General features: G+C 47.7%; 7 protein-coding genes across 7 annotated transcripts; 4 read left to right on the top strand and 3 right to left on the bottom strand.

Annotated features, from left to right (window-relative positions):
* Positions 1-2,509: 2,509 nt before the first annotated feature.
* DFL_008781 (uncharacterized protein) lies at positions 2,510-5,931 on the top strand (the record flags this gene model as incomplete). Its single annotated transcript, XM_067638565.1, has 13 exons — positions 2,510-2,590; positions 2,664-2,669; positions 2,736-2,837; positions 2,899-3,010; positions 3,081-3,155; positions 3,213-3,991; positions 4,053-4,163; positions 4,227-4,662; positions 4,722-4,952; positions 5,017-5,261; positions 5,319-5,521; positions 5,577-5,671; positions 5,726-5,931. 13 exons carry the CDS (start codon positions 2,510-2,512, stop codon positions 5,929-5,931), a joined length of 2,682 nt encoding a protein of 893 aa, XP_067486441.1.
* A 1,438-nt stretch (positions 5,932-7,369) lies between these two features.
* On the top strand, positions 7,370-10,653 carry DFL_008782 (uncharacterized protein; the record flags this gene model as incomplete). The annotated part of the gene is made up of 5 exons (XM_067638566.1): positions 7,370-7,708; positions 7,779-9,596; positions 9,659-10,355; positions 10,422-10,545; positions 10,605-10,653. 5 exons carry the CDS (start codon positions 7,370-7,372, stop codon positions 10,651-10,653), a joined length of 3,027 nt encoding a protein of 1,008 aa, XP_067486442.1.
* Positions 10,654-11,137: 484 nt separating this feature from the next.
* Positions 11,138-13,305, bottom strand: DFL_008783 (uncharacterized protein; the record flags this gene model as incomplete). The annotated part of the gene is made up of 4 exons (XM_067638567.1): positions 11,138-12,481; positions 12,550-12,932; positions 13,019-13,171; positions 13,293-13,305. 4 exons carry the CDS (start codon positions 13,303-13,305, stop codon positions 11,138-11,140), a joined length of 1,893 nt encoding a protein of 630 aa, XP_067486443.1.
* A 401-nt stretch (positions 13,306-13,706) lies between these two features.
* On the bottom strand, positions 13,707-14,771 carry DFL_008784 (uncharacterized protein; the record flags this gene model as incomplete). Its single annotated transcript, XM_067638568.1, has 3 exons — positions 13,707-13,926; positions 13,996-14,203; positions 14,276-14,771. 3 exons carry the CDS (start codon positions 14,769-14,771, stop codon positions 13,707-13,709), a joined length of 924 nt encoding a protein of 307 aa, XP_067486444.1.
* A 3,189-nt stretch (positions 14,772-17,960) lies between these two features.
* Positions 17,961-19,710, top strand: DFL_008785 (uncharacterized protein; the record flags this gene model as incomplete). Its single annotated transcript, XM_067638569.1, has 8 exons — positions 17,961-17,968; positions 18,032-18,156; positions 18,295-18,390; positions 18,488-18,582; positions 18,662-18,767; positions 18,830-18,869; positions 18,937-19,245; positions 19,305-19,710. 8 exons carry the CDS (start codon positions 17,961-17,963, stop codon positions 19,708-19,710), a joined length of 1,185 nt encoding a protein of 394 aa, XP_067486445.1.
* Positions 19,711-20,650: 940 nt separating this feature from the next.
* DFL_008786 (uncharacterized protein) lies at positions 20,651-21,530 on the top strand (the record flags this gene model as incomplete). Its single annotated transcript, XM_067638570.1, has 2 exons — positions 20,651-20,849; positions 20,905-21,530. 2 exons carry the CDS (start codon positions 20,651-20,653, stop codon positions 21,528-21,530), a joined length of 825 nt encoding a protein of 274 aa, XP_067486446.1.
* Positions 21,531-21,922: 392 nt separating this feature from the next.
* On the bottom strand, positions 21,923-23,911 carry DFL_008787 (uncharacterized protein; the record flags this gene model as incomplete). Its single annotated transcript, XM_067638571.1, has 5 exons — positions 21,923-22,330; positions 22,394-23,165; positions 23,251-23,542; positions 23,605-23,648; positions 23,742-23,911. 5 exons carry the CDS (start codon positions 23,909-23,911, stop codon positions 21,923-21,925), a joined length of 1,686 nt encoding a protein of 561 aa, XP_067486447.1.
* Between the last annotated feature and the right edge of the window lie 302 nt (positions 23,912-24,213).

The raw sequence follows: 24,213 nt of genomic DNA on the forward strand, positions 1-24,213 counted from the left end.
ACCAAACAAACCAAACGTGGAAGCCAATTGGTCGTGATTGTCTATAACTTCAAAAGCGGTTGGTGTGGAATTTCGGCTTGCTAACTGGGCTAGAAAAAGAATATCCCAAAGGGTTCGCCAGCAAGTAGGCCTCCTTTAGATTCAATTGATCACATCTACAAAAACATCTATCCACACTGCAAGACTGTTTATTGTTCTTCTGGTAGTCGGTAAGTTGGTGAGTTCAGAGTATTTCCAGCCCGATGAAGTTCTCCTTGCGTACATTTTATTTCTACCCGCGAGAATTTTCCTCCGGGGACCCATGTCTTCTGTCGAGTTGCTTTTTTCTAGTAATGTCTTGTTGGTCTGGTAATTGTCCTGTTACGTTTTTTTTATCGAGTTCTTTGCTTGTTACAGGACCTCAAAGGACCAGTGTAACGTTCTCCGGCGGGTGGCGGCTTCTAAGTCGCTGGCACATGGAAGTTGAACTTGAAGCTATCCACGAGTTTGCCCTCATGGGTTAATTTTGCTGGGAACTCAAGTCTACCACCGTCTTCATACCATCAGGAGCAATAAGTTACCTCTCTGCCGGTAGAACAGCGGGGGCGCAGATAGTTCTTCGAGATCTTGCAAAGCTGAATTGACGCTGTTCACTATTCGAGTCTCACCGCCCCCAACATGGAATTCCGCGAACGAATAGTTGGGATATAGAGAGCATCATTCTTGCCTTATCGTTCAGGAGGACCTAATACGCGCTAGTCAGTCAGAACCATATAAAAACGAAGACCCCTGTTTGTTACAACAGTGCCAACACATCTGTGCTATCAACGGTTTCATTAAATTCTCTTTGCTGGCGGGCCACGACTCGATTGATTTCTTTACTTCTAGAAGCCCTTCCTTTTTTTTTACAAGTTCTCCAACGTCGAATCACGCAAGCTTTGCGGAGTTGGTTAGATGTAACTGAAGCTAGCGGTGTTCAGCTTGTCGGGCAGGTTGTAACACAAAGAGGGTCCTTCAGAAATGTAAAAGATTGACTCGGTATGCGGCTAGAAAGCTCGACAGCTTTACCACCAACATGGTAAACGAAAGAGCTGTTATACGTTATATCCTCGCTGGATATTGCAAAGTCCATTGACTCAGGTGTTCATGCGTATTTCATGGGTGTTACACGAGACGAGAGGTTGCAATTATGGTAATTATCGCTTGGTGCGAGGTAAAGCCATGGGATCTCGTGTTGACACGTCTGGTGCTGATTCTTGATGATTATAACTAGCATCTCTCTTCCCCTTCGATGGACCACCTATCTATACCTCAGCTCTATCTCTTATATTCTACGATTGCTAGGTTACTATCATATTACTGCTCATATCTTTGTGTCTTTTTGTTTCCATGCTTGTATTTGTAACTGTATAGTGCAGTGCTTGTTTAAAAGCCCCTTCCTAAACTATACATCTGGAAAGCCCTAGATTTGGAGTCTTTAGAAGGGGCCGTGCAGTTAGACCTTTGCTGACATATCCTCACCTCCAGGTTGCTTGAGAGAGAGCCCCATACAAGACGAAGCTTCTATTGAGCTGTTGAGCATAGAGCGCTTAAGTATTTCCAAGAATCGTTTATACATTTACAGAACGACAGGGAACATCGCCAGAAGTCCCTGGATCCCCACGGAGTTTTGTAGTGTCACCCTGACAGCGCTGTGTTGAGCCTCCTCCTGAGGACCACCCACAACCCCCCCTACAAAATATCTCCACTATTTAAGGACCTCCCTTCTCCTAGAACGTGTCCTTCTTTCCCTTTTCTCTTCGCCCCAAACACTTATCTCTGCAAAGCAATTTGCATCTCTCGAACCTCAAACTCCTATTCATCGCAAGGTCGCTCTTAAAGGGTCTCGTCAGGAACGTTGTTCTTCATCTTCTTTCCTTATTCTCTTCATCTCCTTTACCCCAATCTCTCAACTAGTCCTCACGTACAAACCGACGTGATTTTCTTCTATACGATTGTTCCTTCCTCCTTACATCTTCTCGCAGCAACCATCAAGCTCGAGGTAAGCTACCATACGCTGTTACTGAGGTTCTCAGTCTCACAGCTTGCTGTTTTCCCTCTGTTGCATCGTTCATCTGGTAGGTTTCTACTCGCATCGAGCTTCTTCAATGTCTCTGGACACGTCTCGTTCGTGAGAGCTTCTGGATTCCTAAATTTGAAGCTTCGTTCGGCAGGAAATTGTGACGAGTAGCTTTTGCAACAGGTTTTGACGTCACCAGGACCTGGTTGTTTGGAGACTGTTTGTTTAGCTACCAAGCTCGGCTCAAAAACAGTTGCAAAAAGCAAGTTTAGGCAGCTCCAAACAGAGATCGCAGCCTCAATACTAGCAATTCAACTATTTTTATTGCCTGTTAATTCACCCAAAATTCCCCTGATATTTGGTTATAAAGATCTTTCTCCCCCCCCTGAATTTCTCTTTCCTCTCTTCTCCTCTCTTCTAACTCATCTACCTTCTACCCAGCTTGCAATCGACATCAAAAAAAAAAAAAAAATGGCTACTACATCCCATACTCCTAGTGGCGCTCCTAAGGCTGTCCTCCCTGAGAAATTCTCTCCAGGATTTGAGGGAACTGTAAGTTATTCACTCTCCTGCTCTGAATCCTACCTACGATATGATGATGAAGCTAACGAGTTGTTTGCAATAGTCCTTGGTAAGTTGAGCTTTAAATTCTCACGTTGGACTCCACGCTGAAGCCATCTGGTACTGACCTGCGTAGTACCCTCGCGTTGGCTACGGCAGACGTGGTAGGGTTGCCAAAGTCTTCTGCAATTCGTATCGAGTTGCTAGCTTCCCAACTGCTACCATTTACCAGTACGATGTAAGTGCTTCTTGACCCCCTGCAATATCTTGAACCTCCTGCTAACATTTGCTGCTTCAAGGTCCAAATCACTGGCAAAGGGGATGATAGGCGTGCTACCTTGCGCAAAGTTTGGTACTCCCGTTCTCTCCAAACTCACTTCGGGGCTGCGACTGATGCATTGCTCTACGATGGTATGTTCTAACTTGCTGCATTCTACCCGTACTGCTTAAGAGCCGTCTCTAACATGGGGTATAATATTAGGAAACCGCTTGGCATGGTCGATAATTCCGCTACCATTCGGTGAGGAGCTCAACATCATCATTGATCTTGACGATGGTAAGTTTGCCCTCTCCGCTCTAGCTTGATTGCACCCAATGTTAACTTTCTTCGAAGAAAACCCCAGTGACCGTCCACGACGTGGTGCTGAGAACAAGTTCCGTGTTCGTATCCGCAAGACATCCCGTGTTCCCCTTCAATGCACGGAAGCCTATGTCAATGGCAAATACAAGATGGACAACGATGTCCTCGTCGGATTCAACTTTCTTGATCACTTGCTTCGCGAGACTCCAGCCAAGCACTTTATCACGATCAAAAGATCGTTTTTCAAGAAAGCCGGTGCTCAGCGTCTTGACGGGGGTGTTGAAGCCTGGAAGGGTATCTTCCAGTCCATTCGCCCAGCAGAAGGCAACCTTCTCACTGTCAACGTTGACGTTGCCGCTGCCGTCTTCTGGAGTGAAGGGACTGTCCTCCAATGCGTCCAGAATCTCCTTAAGCTCGGTACCCCAGAGGACCTCATCACCCGCTTGAGGTCTGAAGCCGGGAAGCGTGAACTAAAGCGTGTCAGGAGGGTCCAATTTTACACCAAGCATCGCGGCACCGAGAAAGAACGCCAAAAGAAGTTCACGATCGAGGGCTTCACCAAGAACAGCGCTCGCGAAGAAATGTTTGATGTTCGTGACCGCGAATCCGGCATGGTCAGCCGTCTCTCCATTGAGACGTACTTCTACAAGCATTACAACATCCGCTTGCGTTACCCCCAGCTTCCCCTTATCCAGACTAAAAACAAGAATATTCTCTTCCCAATGGAACTGAGCTACCTTGTTGAGGGTCAACGTTACCCATACAAGTTGGATGATAAGCAAACTGCTAACATGATCCGCTTCACTGTCCAAGTAAGTATTGCATTATTGGTGTATTTCAAGCCTCCCCAAACTAATATCCTCACCCCGCTAGCGTCCAAATGTTCGTCTCGAGACAATCCGACAGAATGTTAACGAGCTTAACTGGAGGGATGACCCTATCCTACGACACTACGGTATGAAGATCAGCCCAAATATGATCACTGTAAGCCACCTTGTCCCATCAATTTTTGTGGCCTCTGAACATCACCAACAATATTGGTAATAGACCCAAGCTCGAATCCTCGACGCTCCAAAGATTGCTTACGGTACTGGCTCGAGAGACGGTACTTTCAATCCTCGTGATGGCCGTTGGGATCTTCGTGGGAAGAAGTTCGCCCGAACTACCACTTTGAAGTCTTGGGCTATTGGTATTGCTGCCCAATCCCGTCGTGTCCCCATGGATGTTGTCAAAAACTTCGTCCGTCAGTTCATCCTTGCATTCGTCCAACATGGTGGTACCGTCGAGACCAAAGAGCCACCGATTATGTACATGGATCCCAACAAGGACATGGCTGCCTCCTGCCATGAACTTTACGTCACTGCAGGAAATGTTGCGAGGGCCAAGCCTCAAATTGTTTTCTTCATCCTGACCGCAAAATCCGCTCATCCATACAATGATATCAAAGCTGCATGCGAGACCCACGTTGGCATTGTTTCCCAATGTAAGTTATACCCCTTTGGTATTCGTGTTAGTTCCTGCACATTTGCTGACTTTTCATAGGTCTCCAGTCGAAGCACGTTGAGCAGGCCAAGGCTCAATATTGCTCCAATGTTTGCATGAAGGTCAATGCCAAGTTGGGAGGGACAACCGTCTACTTGGACAAGAGTTCACATCCTTTCTTTGGACAGGAGCCTACCATGTATATTGGTGCCGACGTTTCTCACGGTGGTGCTTTCGGCTCCGGTGGCCTGAAGTCTGCTTCGTTCGCCAGTATGGTTGGGTCTATTGATGGTAAGTCCCTACCTGATATTACTTTTATTCCGTGAATCGTGCTAACCTAGATATCCCAAAACAGTCCAAGGTGCCCGTTACTCGGCCATCTGCAACACCAACGGTCATCGCGTCGAGTGCATTACGACACCAAACATCATGAGGTTCTTACCAACCTTGCTAAAGAACTACCGCCGTTCGACCAACCAAGTTCCCCGACGTATAATCTACTTCAGGGACGGTGTTTCAGAGGGTGAATATAGCAAGATTATCCAAGAGGAGGTCACTGATATCAAGCGAGCTGCCAAGTCTCTCGACCCCAATTTCGATGTGAGTCTTAGTATTCCTACCCAGCAGCCTATTGCCAATGTACTAACAATGTCTCAGCCCAGGATAACTGTCATCATTTGCACAAAGCGTCACCACAGCCGCTTCTTCCCTGTGGACAAGCATGCTTCAGATCGTAACGGCAACATTGTTCCTGGCACCATCATCGACAGAGATGTGACACATGTTACCGACTTCGATTTTTTCTTGTGCTCGCATTCCGCCATCCAGGGTACAGCTCGTGCTACCCGTTACACAGTCATGTAGGTTTTGCTTCGACTATACCATTTGGTGAAGAATCGGCTAACCATCCTACAGCATGGACGAGAACAAACTCGAAGTCGATCGTCTTCAAGGGTTGATTTACAATTTCTGTTATACTTACATGCGTGCCACCAACTCCGTTTCCCTTGGTATGTCCCTCTTTGATCAGGCTCGGATTATGTTCGTAGCTAACTGGTTATTAGTCCCACCTGTCTACTACGCCCACTTAGCCTCTCAACGCGCCCGTGCTCACGAGATCGGTGCCAACGACAAGGAGAAACAGCAGGGCATGGAGACTACTCCCTCTGGAACTCAGCAGGAAGGAACTTCGCGTCACCCCCCCACTATCGGTTCCGAAGACATTCGTCCTTTGATTGGAGATGTTGCCACGCAGATGTGGTACATTTAAGTGCCATGCGATTTCTTGTTGATCCGTTCTTGCTAGCCTTCTTTGCTGAACTGCCATTAGCGCAAACTTCAGTCACGATGCTACGTGTAAATCTTTTATGATTTTCTTGGATTGATTCTTTATGGGTTGGTCTCCTTTTTGGGGTTCCTTTTTTTTTACACTGGGTTGATTCTTTTTTTTTCGTTCTTATCGGATCTATGGAAGGCACTCTTCTTTTTGTCCCTTACTCCTGTATCACTGTTTACACTTGCCTTTCACTCATGTATAACCAGAAAGCAATGTCAAACGAGACGCATTATTTGGGCCACTTGATTCTTCCCAATGGTAAATCAAGGCTACAATCACGTAGTTACATAACTGGTAGACAAGTACGTGACTACATCGATCACAAGATCACGCATTTAGGTTATAGCGAGGTACTTAGTACTGGTCTGGATCTCGGATACCAGCCTCCACATACCAGAATTCAACAGTTAGTTACCAATTAATTTATACCTAATTACTTAGAGAACCTCTTTGAATTCATCAAGACATATAAATAAATACAATGGAGAGGGATCGGTCTACACAGCTCGAAGGTACGGGGTGTCCTGTTGCATTTTCCCGCGTTGTCTGACGAGCTTAGGACAGGAAAGAACGCCACACGGCTAACGGCATTCGCGTGAAGAAGTGACGGCGGCTTGATCGGGTCATCGGGCGCTTTGAATTCCTGCAGTACAGGATGACGGGGGAGGGGTCACAAGGCTAGATCCATCGATTGATAGGGAAAGTCTGGGGAAGGAAGTATTAATGTGCATTATGGCTTGGAAATATCGCAACGGTTCTCCGCTTCGAAGGAATGGGCTTCCGGGCCAAGGCTGTTTGTATGCTAGACATCCTGGAAGGCCTCTGCGATAAGGGTACATACACATACGGACACCTCTATAATGATATTAAGATTGGCTTCAATTCCAGTATGTATAGTAAAGGGCTTATATGGCCGTGCTAGCTACTCACTCCGTACTTGGCGGGGAGAGTGCTAAGGAAGAAGTTGGGCGGGTATGCGGGAATACAGCAAACACTACGCCGCAGAACCGACCTGCCTGGACCTGCAGTGCACCTCTTAGGTCTCTCCTGAAATAACCTTTTTTTGCCCCCTCTCCTTCTTGTCTTCTTTCTCAAGGTACTTACATTCCATCACCACATTCCGTCCATGCTGACCTGTCCAAGGGTTGAGTTCGTCTGCTCGTGTATATACGTGTTCGTGGGGCTGGAGCATTTAGGTAGCTTGGCTCCGTTATATTGGTTCCAAGCTAGGTATACCGACGGAGCTTGAGCGTTTCAAGCAGCGGGTGTCTCACACCAAACGACCTCCGCTTACTTCTGGGGACGGCTATCTCGGACGGCCTTCCCCTAAAGCTTTTGCGGCGCTGGTCCGATATCTCCCCAACCTACAGCAATGTCGGTCCTAATGTTTAGAGTCCGACGTTATCGGGTCCTGCTGCTTTTCTCTGCATTCGCCATCGCACTTTGGTATCATTTCTCGCCTACCGATGGTTCGTACTCCGCGAGCGATGAATGGCTGCAGCCGACACACGACCGAGGGACGACGAAGGAACAGGTTAAGTCAGAATGGTCGGCTCCCGAACCGGACGATGCTATGCCCCCGGCGAAGGGAAATCCTCATGGTAGCAAGCCAGAGGATACATTAGAAATTACACCGACACCTCTATCGCTGCTTCGACCCGGACAATTCCTCCCACCTAGCCTTTCTTCCGAATTCGCTGCTTTGGAGACAGTAAGCTAGTTCTGAAGTTTGGTCGCTATTTTCTTAGCTAGGCTTGTTATTCTAATATCCGTCGAAATAGGATACCGAAACCGAAACCGAAACCGAGTCGGAGACGGAAACAGAGACAGAACCGTTCATACCGATTAGACAGCCCTCCAATCACGACCATGCCTCACGACCTCCACATTTTGATGATGTACTTGACGATAAATTTAATATCGAGGATGAACCGAAGGAAGGCAACGTTCCACACTGGACCAAATTGCCGGAGCATTTCCCAATCCCGCCAGAATCGATCATTCCGTTACCTACAGGCAACCCTGTAAAGCTACCTAAGATCCAGTTCGACTTCCAGCATGGCTCCGAGAGCAATCAGCAGCGAAACGAGCGATTGATGCGACAAGGTGCTGTCAAGGATGCATTCAAACATGCCTGGGAGGGATATAGGAAATATGCTTGGAGTCATGATGAAGTTACACCGGTTTCCGGGGGTTTTAAAGACCCATTTGCTGGTTGGGCTGCTACTTTGGTCGATGCTCTTGATACGATGGCGATCATGGAACTGCATGCAGAATTCGAACATGCCCTTACCGGGGTCGCTAAGATCGACTTTACGACGACAAGCAGAAACGATATCCCGATGTTTGAAACTACGATCCGATATCTTGGAGGGCTCATTGGAGCTTACGATGTTACCGGACAAAAGCACAAGATCCTACTCGACAAGGCAGTTGAATTGGCTGAAATCTTATATAATGCGTTTGATACACCTAATCGAATGCCTGTCCTCTACTTCGAATGGCACCCCGACTCGGTCAAGAAGAAGCATCGTGCAGGCCGAACCTCCTGTATGGCAGAGATCGGCTCCATGTCCGTGGAATTCACGCGTTTAGCACAAATTACCGGAGACAACAAGTATTATGACGCCATTCAGAGAATTACGGACGAATTTGAGAAGTTTTTGCCGAATACCACGTTGCCTGGATTTTGGCCCACCTCGTTTGATGCGAGTGGTTGTGAGTGGGTCGAAGAGGTTTATACGGTTACTACGACGATTTACCCTTCTGCGACACCCGAGCCGGATTCGAATGAAGATTCTCCGCCGGCTTTACCGACTGAAAAGGCACTTGTCGACACTGCTGCCAAAGCGAAACTTGAAAAGACTGAGGTGAAGACCGTCCGCAAGCCGACTCCTCCAAGGGTTAGCGAGGAAGATGGTGAACTTGATGGGGAGAAGCCAAGTTCCACAGTACCTAGGGCGGCGGCGAAGAAAAGTCCGGATAATTCTGATTTCGGAATAAGGAAGAGAGCTATCGATGATGATGAGGTCGAAGACCCAAATTCGGGCGAAGAACCCAGCCCTAGACCTAAAATATCCGATAAAGAAAAGAAGATGTCAGAACTCCAAAGCGGATTAGCGGAGATGGAAGAAAAGGCCGATGAATCAGATCAGAAGCAGGATGTCATCGCTGTTTCTCACAAGAACCCGAATTTGCCAACAACAGACGACGAAGACGAGCCGGTTTCTCCACAAAAACCGAATTCAAAGCCCAAACCATCTTCGCCAAAACCAGTCATTAAGCAGCAAGTTTTGACCAGGGAAAATTGTGTGCCATCTGGATTCAGAATGAACGAGGGAGAGAACCGCTATTCGTACGGTGGAATGGCGGATTCTACCTACGAATATCTGTTAAAGGAGCATATTCTACTTGGGGGGCTTGCTGAGCAGTATGGAAAGCTCTACCTTTCGACATATGAAAAGGGTCGCGACAATTTGTTCTTCAGACCGATGACACCGAAGAATAGCGATATCTTAGTGTCTGGGCAAGTGAAGGTTAGCTACGATTGGGATAGGCATAGGATACTTTCACAATTGGAGGCTTCCGGAAGCCATTTGGTAAAGTTTCTCGTAGGTGCCGTACAATAATTGGGGGCACATGCTAATTTTTGATTCTTTAGACATGCTTCGTTGGTGGTATGGTTGGTATGGGGTCGAAAATCTTCAACCGGCCAGAGGACCTTCAGGCCGCCATTAAACTCACAGAGGGATGCGTATGGAACTACTTCTCCACCGCCACTGGAATCATGCCAGAAGGTTTCATTATGACTATGTGCCCCAAGGGAGGTGATTGCAAGTGGGATGAAGACTACTGGCGTGCCTCGATTATCCCACCAAACGGCGAGGTTATGGACTCCGCTGAACAGCAGCATAACATTACCCTCGTCAACCCCAGGGCAGGGAAGGGCAGCAGCCCGCTATACAAACGCCAGGTCGGTTATGATGGCACCAAGGACCTTCCGCCACCTGCACTTCCGAATACGCACGCAGATATAGAGAAGTACATGAGAAACGGCGAGAAGCCTACTGCCACCCGAGGAAACGACGACCCGGAAGTCCCACAGCGTCCAGTCGTACGAAAGGATCCCTATGAACGATGGGTTGACAGCGTTAATGAGCATATTAAATGGACGAAATTGCCAGAAGGATACGTTCAAGTTGAAGATCCTAGATATATTTTACGCCCGGAGGCTATCGAGTCCGTCTTCTATATGTACCGCATTACGGGTGATAGGAGCTGGCAGGATAAGGGATGGAAGATGTTCCAAGCTATTGAAAAGCACACAAAGACGACCATCGCACATTCTGCTCTCAACAGTGAGTTTTTCAATGTCTTCAAAACCTAGTTTTTCTCAAAAGAGATCCTAATCCGGCACTGTTTAGACGTTCTTGAAAACACGCCTGTTCAGGTTGATTCTATGGAATCGTTTTGGCTGGCGGAAACTTTGAAGTACTTTTATCTGTTATTCAGCGAGCCTGATGTTATTTCTTTGGACGACTACGTTCTGTAGGTTTCCCTCTCTCCCTCGCTAACTGATAGGATTGATACTAATAAATAACGAATAGTAACACGGAGGCCCACCCGTTGAGGCGACCAAAGCGTAAGGCGGCATAGTTGTTTCTTCTTTCTTTCCTTTTTTGTAATTTGATAAGGTTTTTTTCATCGTCATTGCTCCCCTTGCCGTGCATTGGCATGAGTGAGAGTAGGTAACCAAATTATGTATAACTCCGTTAACGTTTGTTGCGTCTTTTTCTTGATGATACCAGGTATTTCGTCGTCCTCTTTTTTTTCCCTCTCATGATTCCTTCAGGTTTTATCCGTATAAACCGGTTCACACTGTATATCCATGACACATAGATATCCGGTAAATCGAGGGGCTTTCAAAGCTCTGTGCAATCGTGCAATTCCTTTAAAAAAAGCTTGATACTAAGTGCTACAGAAGGACCAACCGCATTTCTCCCTATAATTGCTAAATGGAGCCACAAGCCTAGCTAGTTATATACGTCACCGTGATCAAAGGTAACTAGGTACCCATCCAATCACCACCACAACCTCTCCCTGCAGAAAGATCGATATTCTGCGGAAACGCCCAATCCTCCTAGTCGAATGGCGGCGGCAGCATATCCCCTTCCTCTCCACCCCTCCCAGCGGCAGCATTCGCATTTCTCGTAGCAGCAACTGCTTCAGCAATCAACGCCATATCCCTGGCATGACGTCTCCTTTCCGCTTCTTCCATATTGATAACATCACCATCACTCCTTGACGGACTTCCGATCAATTGCAAATCATTATCATCGAATTGTTGTATATCTTCAAAGTTATCCATTATATTCATATCATCCATTGTATCCTCTGTATGATGTGAATGATGATGTGAATGGTGGTGATGGTGGTGGTGATGTTGCGAATGTTGTTGGGAGTGCTGAGAGTTATGTTGCTGCTGGATCGCCATCTGTCTTACTACTTCTTCCACGATCGCTGGATTGATGGGGAGTCCTGCCGCTGTTAGGAGGCCTACTCCCGTGCGGTTGACGACGCTACCAAGTGTTGGATCTATGACTGATTGTTGTTGAGATAGTGACATGGCATCGTGTTGGGACCGGATGGATTGTGCGAGTTGGTGGTGGTGGTGACCCGGTGGAGATTTTATGGCTCGATGGGGGTGGTCGATTAGGACCGATGGATGCTGGAGATGGTGTGTGGGTATTGGAGATGGGAGGTCGAGGATTGAGTCCGGGTCGGGAAGTTGTGGGATGCCCATTACTCCTCCGTCTGTCTCTGTTTCACCATCTGCGTCGTTTCCACGGCTGGGGGGTTCGCCTAGTACACCAGCAGCAGCAGCAGCAGCGGAAGTTGTAGAGCTTGTTGCTTCGTTATTATCTAATTCCTTCTGTTTCTCGGCTGGTGTAATGGCTTTGACAACCGGCGGCCGTGCATTCTGCGTACATTCCGCGCAGTTTTTGAGAACCTGGCTGACCGTCCTTTTGATCTGTATCCAATGATACCGATCCGCTATCTGTGCTGTCGTCTTGTTTATCCCTCCATGGGCAACTTTATGCACATCTCTAGCAATCTCATACTGCCTTTGCGGGTCGGATATAACTTCTTTATCCTTAAGCATGAGCTTTTCACCAACGAGTTTATAATGTGTCGCGGCGGACCTAAGACGGGATTTCTCGGAACGGGTGGCCGAAGGTGGGTATTTGCCCTTTTCGAGGTAGTATCGGATCTTTTCGAATCGTTCGTTGGATTGGAAGTCTTCTTCTTCGACTAGATCGCGAGAGAGGATTATGGAGTCGACTGGGTCGGTGGATCCGGAGGGGAGGAGGAGGAGACCCGCGGCTTTGATCGTGCCGATACGTTTGAAGCCTTGGGTTTCGAGGATGTGGAGGATCGGTTCGTTGGTCTCATAGATTAGGTCGAACATGGCGGACGAATAGGCCTATTGTTTCAGTAAAACGATAGATTAGCCATCCGATCTTTTGTATAATCGTAAATATGAAGTCGTACCAATCTCGTAGCATAGTCCAAAAATGTGCTAACCAGCACCTTTCCGGCACCTTTCCCACGAGAAGCCTGACATATCAAGAACTGACCAGTGCATATATGCGAACTACGGCCAGGATATCGAGGAAACACTAGAAAGGTACCCAAACAGTCGTTCTCCCAATCTCTTCCTTCGCAGAACAGGGTTTCCTCCCGTCCCTTCATCATTATGGCGGCATAATTGGAGAACCAGTATGATTGGAACTGAGGAAGCGACATGGGCTCCGTGAATGGGAAGGTATTCCCTCGTTCGATCTCATGATTGAATTCGGCGCAGAGTTTGAGGAGGAGGGGTTCGGGAAGGCGGTGGCCTGGTGGGATTGGGAATATTGTTATCGGGGTTACGCCTATTACGAGTTTCGTGACCGTCGGTTAATATATAACTGCTTACTTTGATATGTTGAGGTCGAGTATCTTGTGAGGCTGTACTTACGATCTTTAAAGAAAGCATGTTTAATAACCGGCGGGGTCGCATTCGTCAACCCCGGCGTCCATTTTCGTTTTCGAGCGAGGGGTTCGGACTCGGAGGAGACAGCGGCGAGGGCGCCCGCGATGGCGCCAGCGATGGCTGCTTCCTCGGATGCACCTTGAATTCAGGCGGTATCATTGGTTAGTTCGTTTTATAGGCAGAATAGACCGATGTTGTTTTGGAGGTTGGGTTTCTTGTTCTGGGGCAAATAAGGGAACGCTGGGGTTAGCGCACTCACCGGAGCTGTTCATTTGGGCGGGACTTTACTGTGGTGATGGAATTTATGGCGGTGAAGCGTCTTTGCTGCGTATTTTTGAGGACGACCAAAAATACCACGCAACGCAAGTCTCTCCCTCCTCCTGAACTCACGGACATGACCAAGTAGGATATTCGTTATCAGGATTAACGATTTGGTGGTTCAAAGGTAGCTACATTCAATGCTATGTTCTCTTAAAGCAAAAGCATCCTATCCCTATTAATATTTTCAATCTGCTGTTCTGCCGCTTTGAAAAACAGACCCTTAACCATAACAAAAGAACATGCATGCCTTCTCATGCATCCTCACCCTCAAAACTACTTCATACCCCACCTTTTCCATTAACACAACTTGCGCGAACCTCATAGCCCTGGTAGTCATTAACCATTCATTATTTTACTCTCCCTCTTCCCTGTCAAGTCTCACGTTTCCCTCACGATGTCCAAATCCCTCCGACCAAACACCGCCCACATCAGCTTGAGTCTTGTCCGACTTATCATACCCAAGGACCAACCAGAATCCCAAAGCTGGCTTGGCAAGGATATCCAGAACCGCGTAGGCGATTACCGTCTCGTTCGGACTAATACCTCTAGAAACGTCTGAAACGCCCCAGATACTTTTTGGAAACCCCCATTAGCCAATGTTTATTTGAAGCAAAAGGGAAAGAATGAATTTAAGAACTTACACCAAGTATCCAATCCAGACGACGACAGTGTAAAGAGCAATTGAGTTATAGAGTAGCTGTCCACCCACGCGTCGAGCTGTAGCCCTAGCGTTGACAATAAGATGCCAACCGACGGTAATAAATGCGACCCAGGCCATCGCATACCAGCCCCATTTGGTCCTTCTGCCGTGGGAATAAACAGCGAACAGGCCGGCAAAATTCATAGCAGCTAGTTAAATCACCATGTTAGTATACATACCTCTATTGTTTCCCGTAAATCTAGATAATGTAATAAACTTACTAGCAGCAACAAGAGTATTCAAAATGTTGCTCCCACTCAACGCAGCCAAAGCTCCAATGTTAAAAAGAATCAACGGAGTAGTCAACAACCAATCAACATATCTAGCCCAGAAGATTTGTCTCAACACCACGTTATGAGTATCCGGGATATCATGCTTGTGCCCGTTGGTAACCCAAACTTGGTGATAATTCCAACCACCGCCGGTGGCCATGGCGTAGTAAGTGAACGTCGAGATGAGAGTGACGTAAGTGGTGATTTGGAAGAGGAGACGTCTAGGAACTGCAACTCTCCAGGAAAGTACGACAAATGTGATCGTGGAAATCAACATGAGGACGAAGAGAACCCATAGTGTTCTGAGACCGAAGTCGGTGATATGTTCGAAGTCTGGAGGGGGATTGGTGACCGTTGGGAGCGGTACGGTGGGTGCGTTTGATGTACGGTCTGGAACGGGGCCAGGAGGGAGCTTGCCTCCAGTTTGGTAATGGTAGTCTCCCATTTTTGAGGTTTGGGAACGTTGATGTTCTTCAGCCGTTGGGGTCCTCGTAAACTATCAGTTGAGAAGGTTTATGATGAGTATCTACGAAGCATCTACCCTGGGTTGTAGATATGGAAGATATCCAGAAGGGAGCGGAAATGTAAGGAGAAAATGATGACGAGTCCTCCAGCTTAAATTTAAGTAAAATATAAAGGAACTCCCAATACGTAATTAGCAACTTCTACAAAAATCTTGCCATTTATTACACTATCCTTACAGCATATATACCACCGTATGAGACGGGAGGATTGGCGTGACACCGAGCAAATTATGATTCTTCTTTGTTCTCCTGCTTTGCCCACATTTTTCCCTCCATCAATGTTGGCCATGGGAATCCCGATCTGATCAGAATTTCTGATTGATTCGTTCGAGGCCTTTTTTTACACTTCTAGCGTCGGACATCTGCCGTGTCACCCCAGCCCGTATTAATAATTACCATGACAGAGGATGCAGACGGGGATGCAAAAAAAGGTAACTTGGGGAATGTGGTAATTGAAAAGAAAGGAATTTTATAGTGTGTCGTCATTATTACGAGTTGATTTTTGGTATTGGAGTTGCTTTTGCAATGGGGAAGTCTCAGGCCAGTCGCCTTGTCTAACCTGCCGGGAAGACCCACAACTAGCGTACGAACGATGGTGAGTATCCGTTAGCCATGCACGCATGCGAGGTCTGGCAAAAGGATCTATCGATCGCGCGGTCCTTCGAGCTACGAGACTCCCTGCCTTAAACCTTGTCACACCCCGCAAAGTTGGGGTCGTTTGGTTGGGGATTTTGTCTTTGACCCATATGCCCATTTACCATTTCCATGCACGCTACACACGTTATTGAATTGCACGGATTTCAACGAAATATCCATTGCTTTATCCAATTGCTGTTTAAAAAAAAAATTTGTTCACGCATGGAGGGCATATCTTTCATAGCTTTCCACAGCCTCACCCGATTACCGGAATTAAATTCCTTCCCATGACAGAGCATGCACTGTCGTTTGTTGTATTTTCTTGTACTCAACACAAACTTAAAACCTGTTCCCCATACGCTTGGTTTTCTCTCGATGGGCAAACGCTCATCCATACGATCCCCCGGGCGCTGCAAACCATCCGGGAATGCCGGAATTTCATCGCAGATGGTTTTCAAGTAAACCTCTAGCGGTTCAAGTGGTAATTTCGGCCTGGTTGCCAAAACCAAGGCGGTTTCGTGTCGACTTGGCCAACGTCTTGTCCCTGACGCCAGTTCCCTTGTATTTCTCTAGCAGTTCTGGAAAGCAATACAATATTGCATGCCGACGAGACATATAACGACCTTCGGTGTTGTATTGTTCCTTGTCATGTGTACCGGCGTCTAATTGTGGCAATAGATCGTGCGATTGTGATAACCCCTGCGAGATTATTGGAGGTCGTTGGCTGCGATAAGGTACACGTTGGCATGGCCGTAACGGGTACTTGTTCAAATAAGCTGAAAGATTTCATTAGTAACTCTTTGAATGTTGGTACGGAATCGACGTCGACGTAAGTTGAGTTTCTGTCCTTCTTGCGGACCAGAGAGAGGTTCTTTTGACGTTATGTATCGCCTCGATCACGGATAATTGGGGAGATTGTCTGACAAGCAAGTTTTATAATGAGCGTACCGATATCACGGCCCTCAAAGACGACATTTGACCAGGTAGCCATTGCTTTAATGAGATTCGAGTCACCCAAAACGCTGGATAAGAGCTCCTCGGAGGCCTTGTCGACTGCAACGAGGTACTAGCGGGCCGGCAACCTACAAATATGGTTTTGTCGAGTGCACGGACGTTGATCAGGTCTTCCATGTCCGTCCGCTTCGACTTTAGATCCCCGCCGACCAGACCTGCATTGTACACCTATGCAGCGATCCCAATGACAGAGTCTTGAACGGCGATATCTAAGCCGAGGCCATGCATAACAAGTCGGACACGGGAAAGACTCAATCAACATGGGACAGTATCGTTCCGGGTCCATCAAACCACAGAGTTTGATGAAGCTTACCGATGATACCGAATGATATTACGAACCAACTCGGTAAAATTTCAGACGCTTGACGCTGTTGTGTTCGATTCGCGGATGATTTCCGTTTGGTAGCCTTTGATTTGCGGTTTAGCTTGGGGGTACGGCCGGATTGGATGAGGAACGTAATGACACTGTTCGTCCCGACTTTGCATCTCTCGTAAGTGTCAAATATGGTTTCAGGGAGGGCGGGCATGATGAATTCCGTTTGCGACGGTCGAGACGATCAAGCGTAGATTGGAGGATGGTTGAGATTGGTTTGGGAAGAGGTTAATTTTGCGGAAGCACTCAAGTATAGTCTCTCGAGTTGTTCGGATGCGCGGCAAGTAATATTTTAGGACGTAAATTTGCGTTGCATTGGGAGGATCCATGAAGGGATACTTTGGTATTTGGTATAGCCTTAACACTAGACAGCCTGGCCGAGACTTTGGTATTACTTGTACTATACCCTTTGGCGGTTAATTTACCTTTATATTGCAGTGAATGTAAAGCTACATCTTGAGTAAAAAACGTATGGGCGGGAACTCGAAATGAAAGAGGAAACGCATTGGCCTCGAGAAATGCATATAACTATAGATCGATCTTAAACATGTTAAATGCTTAAGTATTGTTTAAAACCCGACGAGATTCTAGCTCACACTTAACTAGATATGAATGCTTATATACTTGCTTGGGTAGGCCCATAGTTCAAATGCCATCTTACCTTGAGGTGCTGGAGCTTTCAGACTCAATATCGCCTGTAAATTAGATACTCGGGTATCGTGTTGACCTTGTTGCATTTGTTCCAACAAAGAAAGCCGACCCCGCATTCGACTTTACTTTGGTATCCGTAAATTAGATCAAGCAGATTCTGAGCCATGCTCTGGTCGGACGGCTCTTGGAAATGTCAAAGAGGAGAAGTTTTATATGGTTGAGAAGTATCTATTAGTTCCCTGCGGACAGACCGGTATCCAGATATAAAATGACCGTCCATTTTATTATATTAGCTCTGATCTGCCCCGCACTTGATTGATACATATAAAACATAGGCGTAGTATACTGGTATTGATCGATTGCACGTACGCGGTTCTCATTCGTACTCGTTAATTTCGCCCATACTTTGTACTACATAGCCAGTAGCTTACAGCCTATGTTAAGGTAGACGAGCTCGAGGAGAGTCGCGAACCGCACAGTTGTCTGAGTTCAAAACGCGTCGAACAGGACACCGGCGCTAGACAGGCCTCCATTGGTTCGACATTCTAGGCAGGACCCTTGCAGCCAGTGGAGCCACTACCGGTTGGCGCAAAGAGAACGAGCTACTGTTGTGGTCTGTTCTGACCTGTCCTGTAGTTACCAAGTAAGAACTCCAACTGCGGTCTCCACGCACTGCACTGCACAGTACTTCTGCAGTGTTTGGCTTCGAACTTAGCTTCTACGGTGTTGCTAGGCCACTTCGGACCTCACCTAAAAAAAACTCTCTGCAGCTGTTCTCTTCTTCTCTTCTTCCCCTTCCCCTTCTCCTGCCTCACCTCCATCATCATCTCCAACCTCAATTGCTTCCTACCCATCAATCAAGAAAGGTATAATAGCCTCCAGCACTCGAGTAACTTCCTTTTCACAGGGTGGAACCCTTCCTCAGCTCTGATAGCTAACCGGTAGGAGCTTGTGGCATTTTAGCCTCTCCTTTGCTAGCTACCTCTCTCCAACACCACAACCAGCATCTCCTTCTCTCTATCCACATCGAACGTTCGAAACTCCCAACCTCCACAATGGTAAATTTTTTTTCCCCCGTCGTCAAACATCAGAGTGCCGAGCGTGGAGGTATGGAATCTAACATTGATCTCTCTACAGTCTGTCGTCTCCCTTCTCAAAGTCAATATCCTCGACAACCCCGCACCATTCAGCAGGCCCTTCCGATTCGAGATCACCTTCGAGTGTCTCGAGCAACTTACCAAGGGTTAGACCGATCTGCACCTTATTCGTCATCTAGACTGCACTGACCTCAGGTTTTGGGATTAGATCTCGAATGGAAGCTCATCTACGTCGGGTCTGCCACGAGGTAGGACATTCCACGTCGCGTGCCATGCTGGGACCGGAAGAACGCGTACTGATTATCTCATATCTAGCTCCGAGTACGACCAAGAGCTTGACTCCTTGCTCGTTGGACCGATCCCCGTTGGTGTCAATAAGTTCGAGTTCACGGCCGACCCACCGGCCTTGAACAAGATCCCAACCTCCGAGCTTCTCGGTGTCACCGTCATCCTCCTTACCGGTGCCTACGATGGCAGAGAGTTCATCCGTGTCGGTTACTATGTCAACAATGAATATGACAACCCGGAGATGAACGCCGAGCCTCCAAAACAGCCGCAGATCGAGCGACTCATCAAGAACATTTTGGCCGAGAAGCCTCGTGTCACTCGTTTCTCCATCAAGTGGTACGTTTTATTAACCAGGTGCACTTTATTCACCGTTGTACTAATAATCTTTGCCGCAGGGACTCTGAGGAATCTGCTCCTGCCGAATTCCCACCGGAACAACCAGAGGCTGATCTTGCGCCTGATGATGCCGACCAATACGGTGCCGAAGAACTCGATGAGGAGGAAGCTGAGGCTGAGGCTGAGGCTGAGGCTGAGGCTGAAGCCGAAGCTGCCCCTCGCGATCCCGATGCTATGGAAGAGGATATTGAGATGGGAGGCGTCCCTGCTGCTCCTGGAGGTGAAGAGGAATCCGCTGCCGAGGGTTCTGAAGACATCGAAGACAGCACCGACGAAGAAGTCGAGGAGGATGACGAAGAAGGTGGTGAAGAGGACGACGCAATGGCCATGGACCACGATGGATCAGGTGTCGCTCCCGGTGGGGCTGGTCAACCGCCTGTCCAGCAGCCTATTGCCCAGCACTAAAGTCCCGTTTCTTCGTCCTTCACGTTTCCTATCTCTGGCTTAATTACCTGACATCACGGCTAGCGGATGTGTGAGCTGGATTTCTTTCCTCCATATTAATGTTTTTCTAGATTCTAAGCTCCAAGCGAGTATTCTTTCTTCATACTCCCTACGGCTTCATGGAGTCTTCATGTCGCAGCATGCACCGCCAGCAAATGTTTTCTGTTTTCCTAATGCCCTTTCCACGAAATAAACTTTTCTTCTTTTTCTTCTTCTAATTTTTATTTGTAAGGATAAACTGGGTTCTCTTTATCCAAGGGCTGCTTTCTTACGACCAGGAATTCTCTCCCTCCCTCCCTGCCTCTTCACACCGCCATTACCTCCTACCACGTTCCGGTCCGAGGTCAATTGTGTTTCCTTGTCTGGCTTTTTCTCATGTAAAGACTAGAGCCTTTTTCCTTATCTCTCCTCCACCGCCGACTTTCTGTATGCACAGGCAGTGATGCTAGACTGCACTCTTCAGAGGTGCAATGATGAATAAAAAGAACACTTTCATCCTTCCAGATAAATAACTTTGTAAATTAATCTTCACTACCTCGTCTGCGTATGAATCCATAGAGTTTTAGTCCGTATGTAGCCTGAGGCTGTGTTGCCAATCCTCTATTGGCATCCGACCACCGACAGCTTCCACACAAGCGGATGTACTTACATACCTGCGGCTATGGGCCGTCGGCGCGATAGGGCTAGCAAAAGATGGTCTAGGAGGCCTTGGGGTAGTTAAGTCTTGATCCAAGAGCTTAGTAGTAGCTGCCGATATATAACGATTTCTATTCCACACTTTTGGGCCCCTCCTCGGACAACCAAGACCCCCTCATATCTCCTACCCCGCGGACTCAGTTTCAACCTCAGACCGATCGACTTAGACTCTTCATTTCGCAAAACCCCCAAACTTCATATCACAATGGACGCCGAAACGTCCAGATTCATCGATAACATCGTGGACCGCCGTATCATAGTCGCCTTCGACTTATTCGGCACCCTCTTAAGTACTGACTCGATCTCCAAGAAACTGGCGGAGTTCTATCCTGACAAGGCGGATTCTATATCCACCGCTTGGAGGAAGTATCAGTTGGAGTATACTTGGAGGTTGAATTCCATGGGTAAGCTTCCATATCGGTCTCTTCTGGCTATGGATACTAATCTCTGGCATCATAGGAACGTTCGAACCCTTCGACATCGTAACCCGCAAATCCCTCCTCCACGCCCTCTCCGAATCCTCAATCCCCCATAACAAATCCCAAATCGCCCAAATCCTCACCTCCTACGCCTCTCTAACCCCTTTCCCGGACGTCCCCTCCAGCCTTTCGACCATAACATCCACCAGGCATCTCCAACCAATAATCTTCACAAACGGTACTCCCAAAATGGCGAAGGAAGCCGTAGTGAACACCCCGGAACTCCATGTCTTTGGAAAAATCCGTGAGAGTGATGCGTATTTATCCGCAGATGAGATCGAGAAATACAAACCTCATCCGATGATTTATGAGTACTTGGCGGCGAAGCTTGGGAAGAGTATCGAAGTCGGGGATAGGCATGGTGGGATAGATGAGGTTGTGCTGGTTTCGGCGAATCCGTTTGATATTGTGGGCGCGCAGGCGGTGGGGATGACGGGAGTTTGGGTTGATAGAGCGGGGAACGGGTGGCATGATGCCTTGGTTGGAAACGGACCGAAGGTTGTCATCAAGAGTTTGGAGGAGTTGCAGGGGGTGCTGGAGGGGATTTTGGAGGCAAAGGGGAAGATTTGGGAGGAGGTCATTAAGGAGAACAAGGAGGATTTGTAAGAGTATTATTCGGATGTAGTCCGCTTGAAATAGTTACCATCTCGAGTTCGAAAGTCGCTGCACGATATGATTGAACGGTGGGCTGAGAGGAGACAAATGATCGAAGGGATGAGACTAGTATTGGTGTCATGGCCAAAGGGGAAAGCCCCGGCAGGAACTAAAGGAAATGTAGGATACTATACTGAAACAACAAGAATACAAGACTTCGACGGGTTTTGTACAAATGATTAACGGAATGTCAAGATGGAAGAAACGCCGTCCCCACGCATATAATACAAACTCTGGTAGACGTAACCCAGCCAAAAAAGAAACATGGCATCTACTGATCCACTCGGATCATACCCCCTCATACTCCTCCTCGTGCTCCTCCCCGCCCAACATTAACGATGCATCTATTTCTTGTCCTTCTTCTTCTTCTTTGGCGCTTCTTCCTCTTCATCCGGTTCTCTTGATCGTTTCTTCTCCTTCTTTTCGGATTTGTCTTTTTTATCCTTCTTCTCTTCCTTGTCCTTCTTCTTCTCCTTCTTCTCCTTCTTCTCCTTCTTCTCCTTCTTCTCCTTCTTTTCCTTCTTCTCCTCTTTCTCTTCCTTCTTCTCCTTCTTCTCCTTCTTGTCCTTCTTGTCCTTCTTATCCTTCTTATCCTTCTTATCCTTCTTCTTCTCAACCTTCTCTTCGTCCTTGCCGTGGATTTCGCGCTTCTCGAGTTTGGAGGTGTCGATCTCGTCATCGTCCATGTCCTCATCAGAGTCGGCATCAACATCGACGTCGATATCGGCGAGAGCGAGGTCCATTGCGTTTTTCTATTGTACGGATTAGCACATCGCCACAATACAAGAATCCGAAAAATCATGTTTAAAACTCACCATGGCAACCTCATTCTTTGTAGGAGCGGCACCAGTAGCGTAGAAGTTTAGTCGCTCCTCAACCTGAGCTTTCAGGGCTTCACCGAACTTGGTGGTGGGAACATCCGAGAAACTATCTATTCTCGAAGCAATGGAGCACTTGTTGGCAAGGAATCTGGATATCCGTCCCTTGTTCTTGGCTCCAGCACGTCCGATAAACGACGAATGGTAGATCAATCCGTACTTCGGTGTGTTGCCCTTGGTCTTCAATGCTCTGAACAGCGCCTTTTCGGCTCCTAGGATCTGAACCGTCGAGGCGGGGTACTTGCTCAAATTGGTCAAGCTGCCGGCGTGCGAAATCAATCTGGCACCGACGACCTCACCGATCAAAGCTGCCAAGTTGGGCGCGACAATAGCCATCTTGTTAACCAAGTAGTCGTGTAGCTTTCTTCTGTACTCGGTCAAGCTGACCACTCTCTGGGCGAAATTTGTTACGTTCTCCATATCCGCCTCGGAGATGTCCTGTCCCATGGAGACCTTGGCAGCGTCGATGACGGCCTGGGCGATATCAGCGTCATCGTTGACAATGACAGCGAGGTCGTGGAGCTTGTCGTTGTTCAGTTTGGACTTGTCCTGGATGAAGAGGGCGAGTTTGGCGTATTGGTAGTTGTCGCTGACGATCTTGACGAGTTCGGGGAAGTGCCAGGAGTACCATTCACGAACGCGCATGGCGAAGGTGTTCACATCTTTGTCGAGGAGGTCGAGAAGGGCGATGGATTGGATGATGTGGTTGCTAGGTTGACTGCGTGTTAGACCTGGAGCCCCCGGTAACACCACCATCACTCCTACTAGTAGTAGGAGGCTACAAGGGAACTTACTCGTTCTTCTGGACAGAGAACTTGACCTTAGCTCTAGAGAAGGCATGACCGAGACCGAGACTTGCACGTTCGACATCGCCGGACTGCAATTGCTTGAGGAGTTTGGTGGAGTGTAATCTCAGACCACGGATGAGGTCCTGGACAACTTCGTTGGTCTCGCATTGAACATTGGGAAAGTCGGCTTTGATGGAGGTGGCAAGATTCTTGTCTGCGATTCCGAGGACGACCTTCTTCTTCTTTGCAGAGGGGAGGTTGGCCTGTAGGAGGGTCTTGAGGTACTCAGACATGATACCTGTGCAAGGATTACTTGTTCAGCGATTCCCACCACACCAAAGGAGGTGAGAGAATACATACCCTCAGAGATATCATTGGCATTCTCAAGAGCATGTGCAGCGCCTCTGTATTGTGCGATGTCGACGTTAGCCATTTGATTCGTCCAAAGCCTTCGCGACTTCTACCAGGTGAAAAAGAGAGGACTTCTGAGGACATACTGGAACGGCGCGAAGGACACCAATTTCACCATCTTTCCGAACTTTGCTAGGTCCTGAACGGACTCCTGAACTTCCTTGAGACGGTTGCCAATCGTCTCGGGCTGCATGACGACCTCGAAGATCGAATAGCCGACGGCATTTTCGAGGAGGACGTAGTCGACGGCCGCCATTGTGTCGGTTGGACTTTTGATTTAACTTGATTCCAATTGTATTGCGTAGGTAGATGTTTGTACTGGTAACCCGCGATTTCCTATCCACCAGACCAGACCCGGTATCAAAAGTAGGTAGTGTCGAAGAGGGTCACGATGGTTGGCGATGGCTGGGGTTTTGGGTGTGGTGGTTTTTAGTTCGATGCTTCTGAAGAAAAACTGAATTTTTGAAAATTTCAGCGTGGAAGGTCACAAATCTGGCTTAGTGTGATTTCCGCCCAAATGCGGCTTAAAAAGGCTCGGTTTGTGGCTAGTGAATAGGT

The sequence above is a fragment of the Arthrobotrys flagrans genome (assembly GCF_004000055.1).
Source record: "Arthrobotrys flagrans strain CBS H-5679 chromosome Unknown unitig_1, whole genome shotgun sequence".
Taxonomy (NCBI): Eukaryota; Fungi; Ascomycota; class Orbiliomycetes; order Orbiliales; family Orbiliaceae; genus Arthrobotrys; species Arthrobotrys flagrans.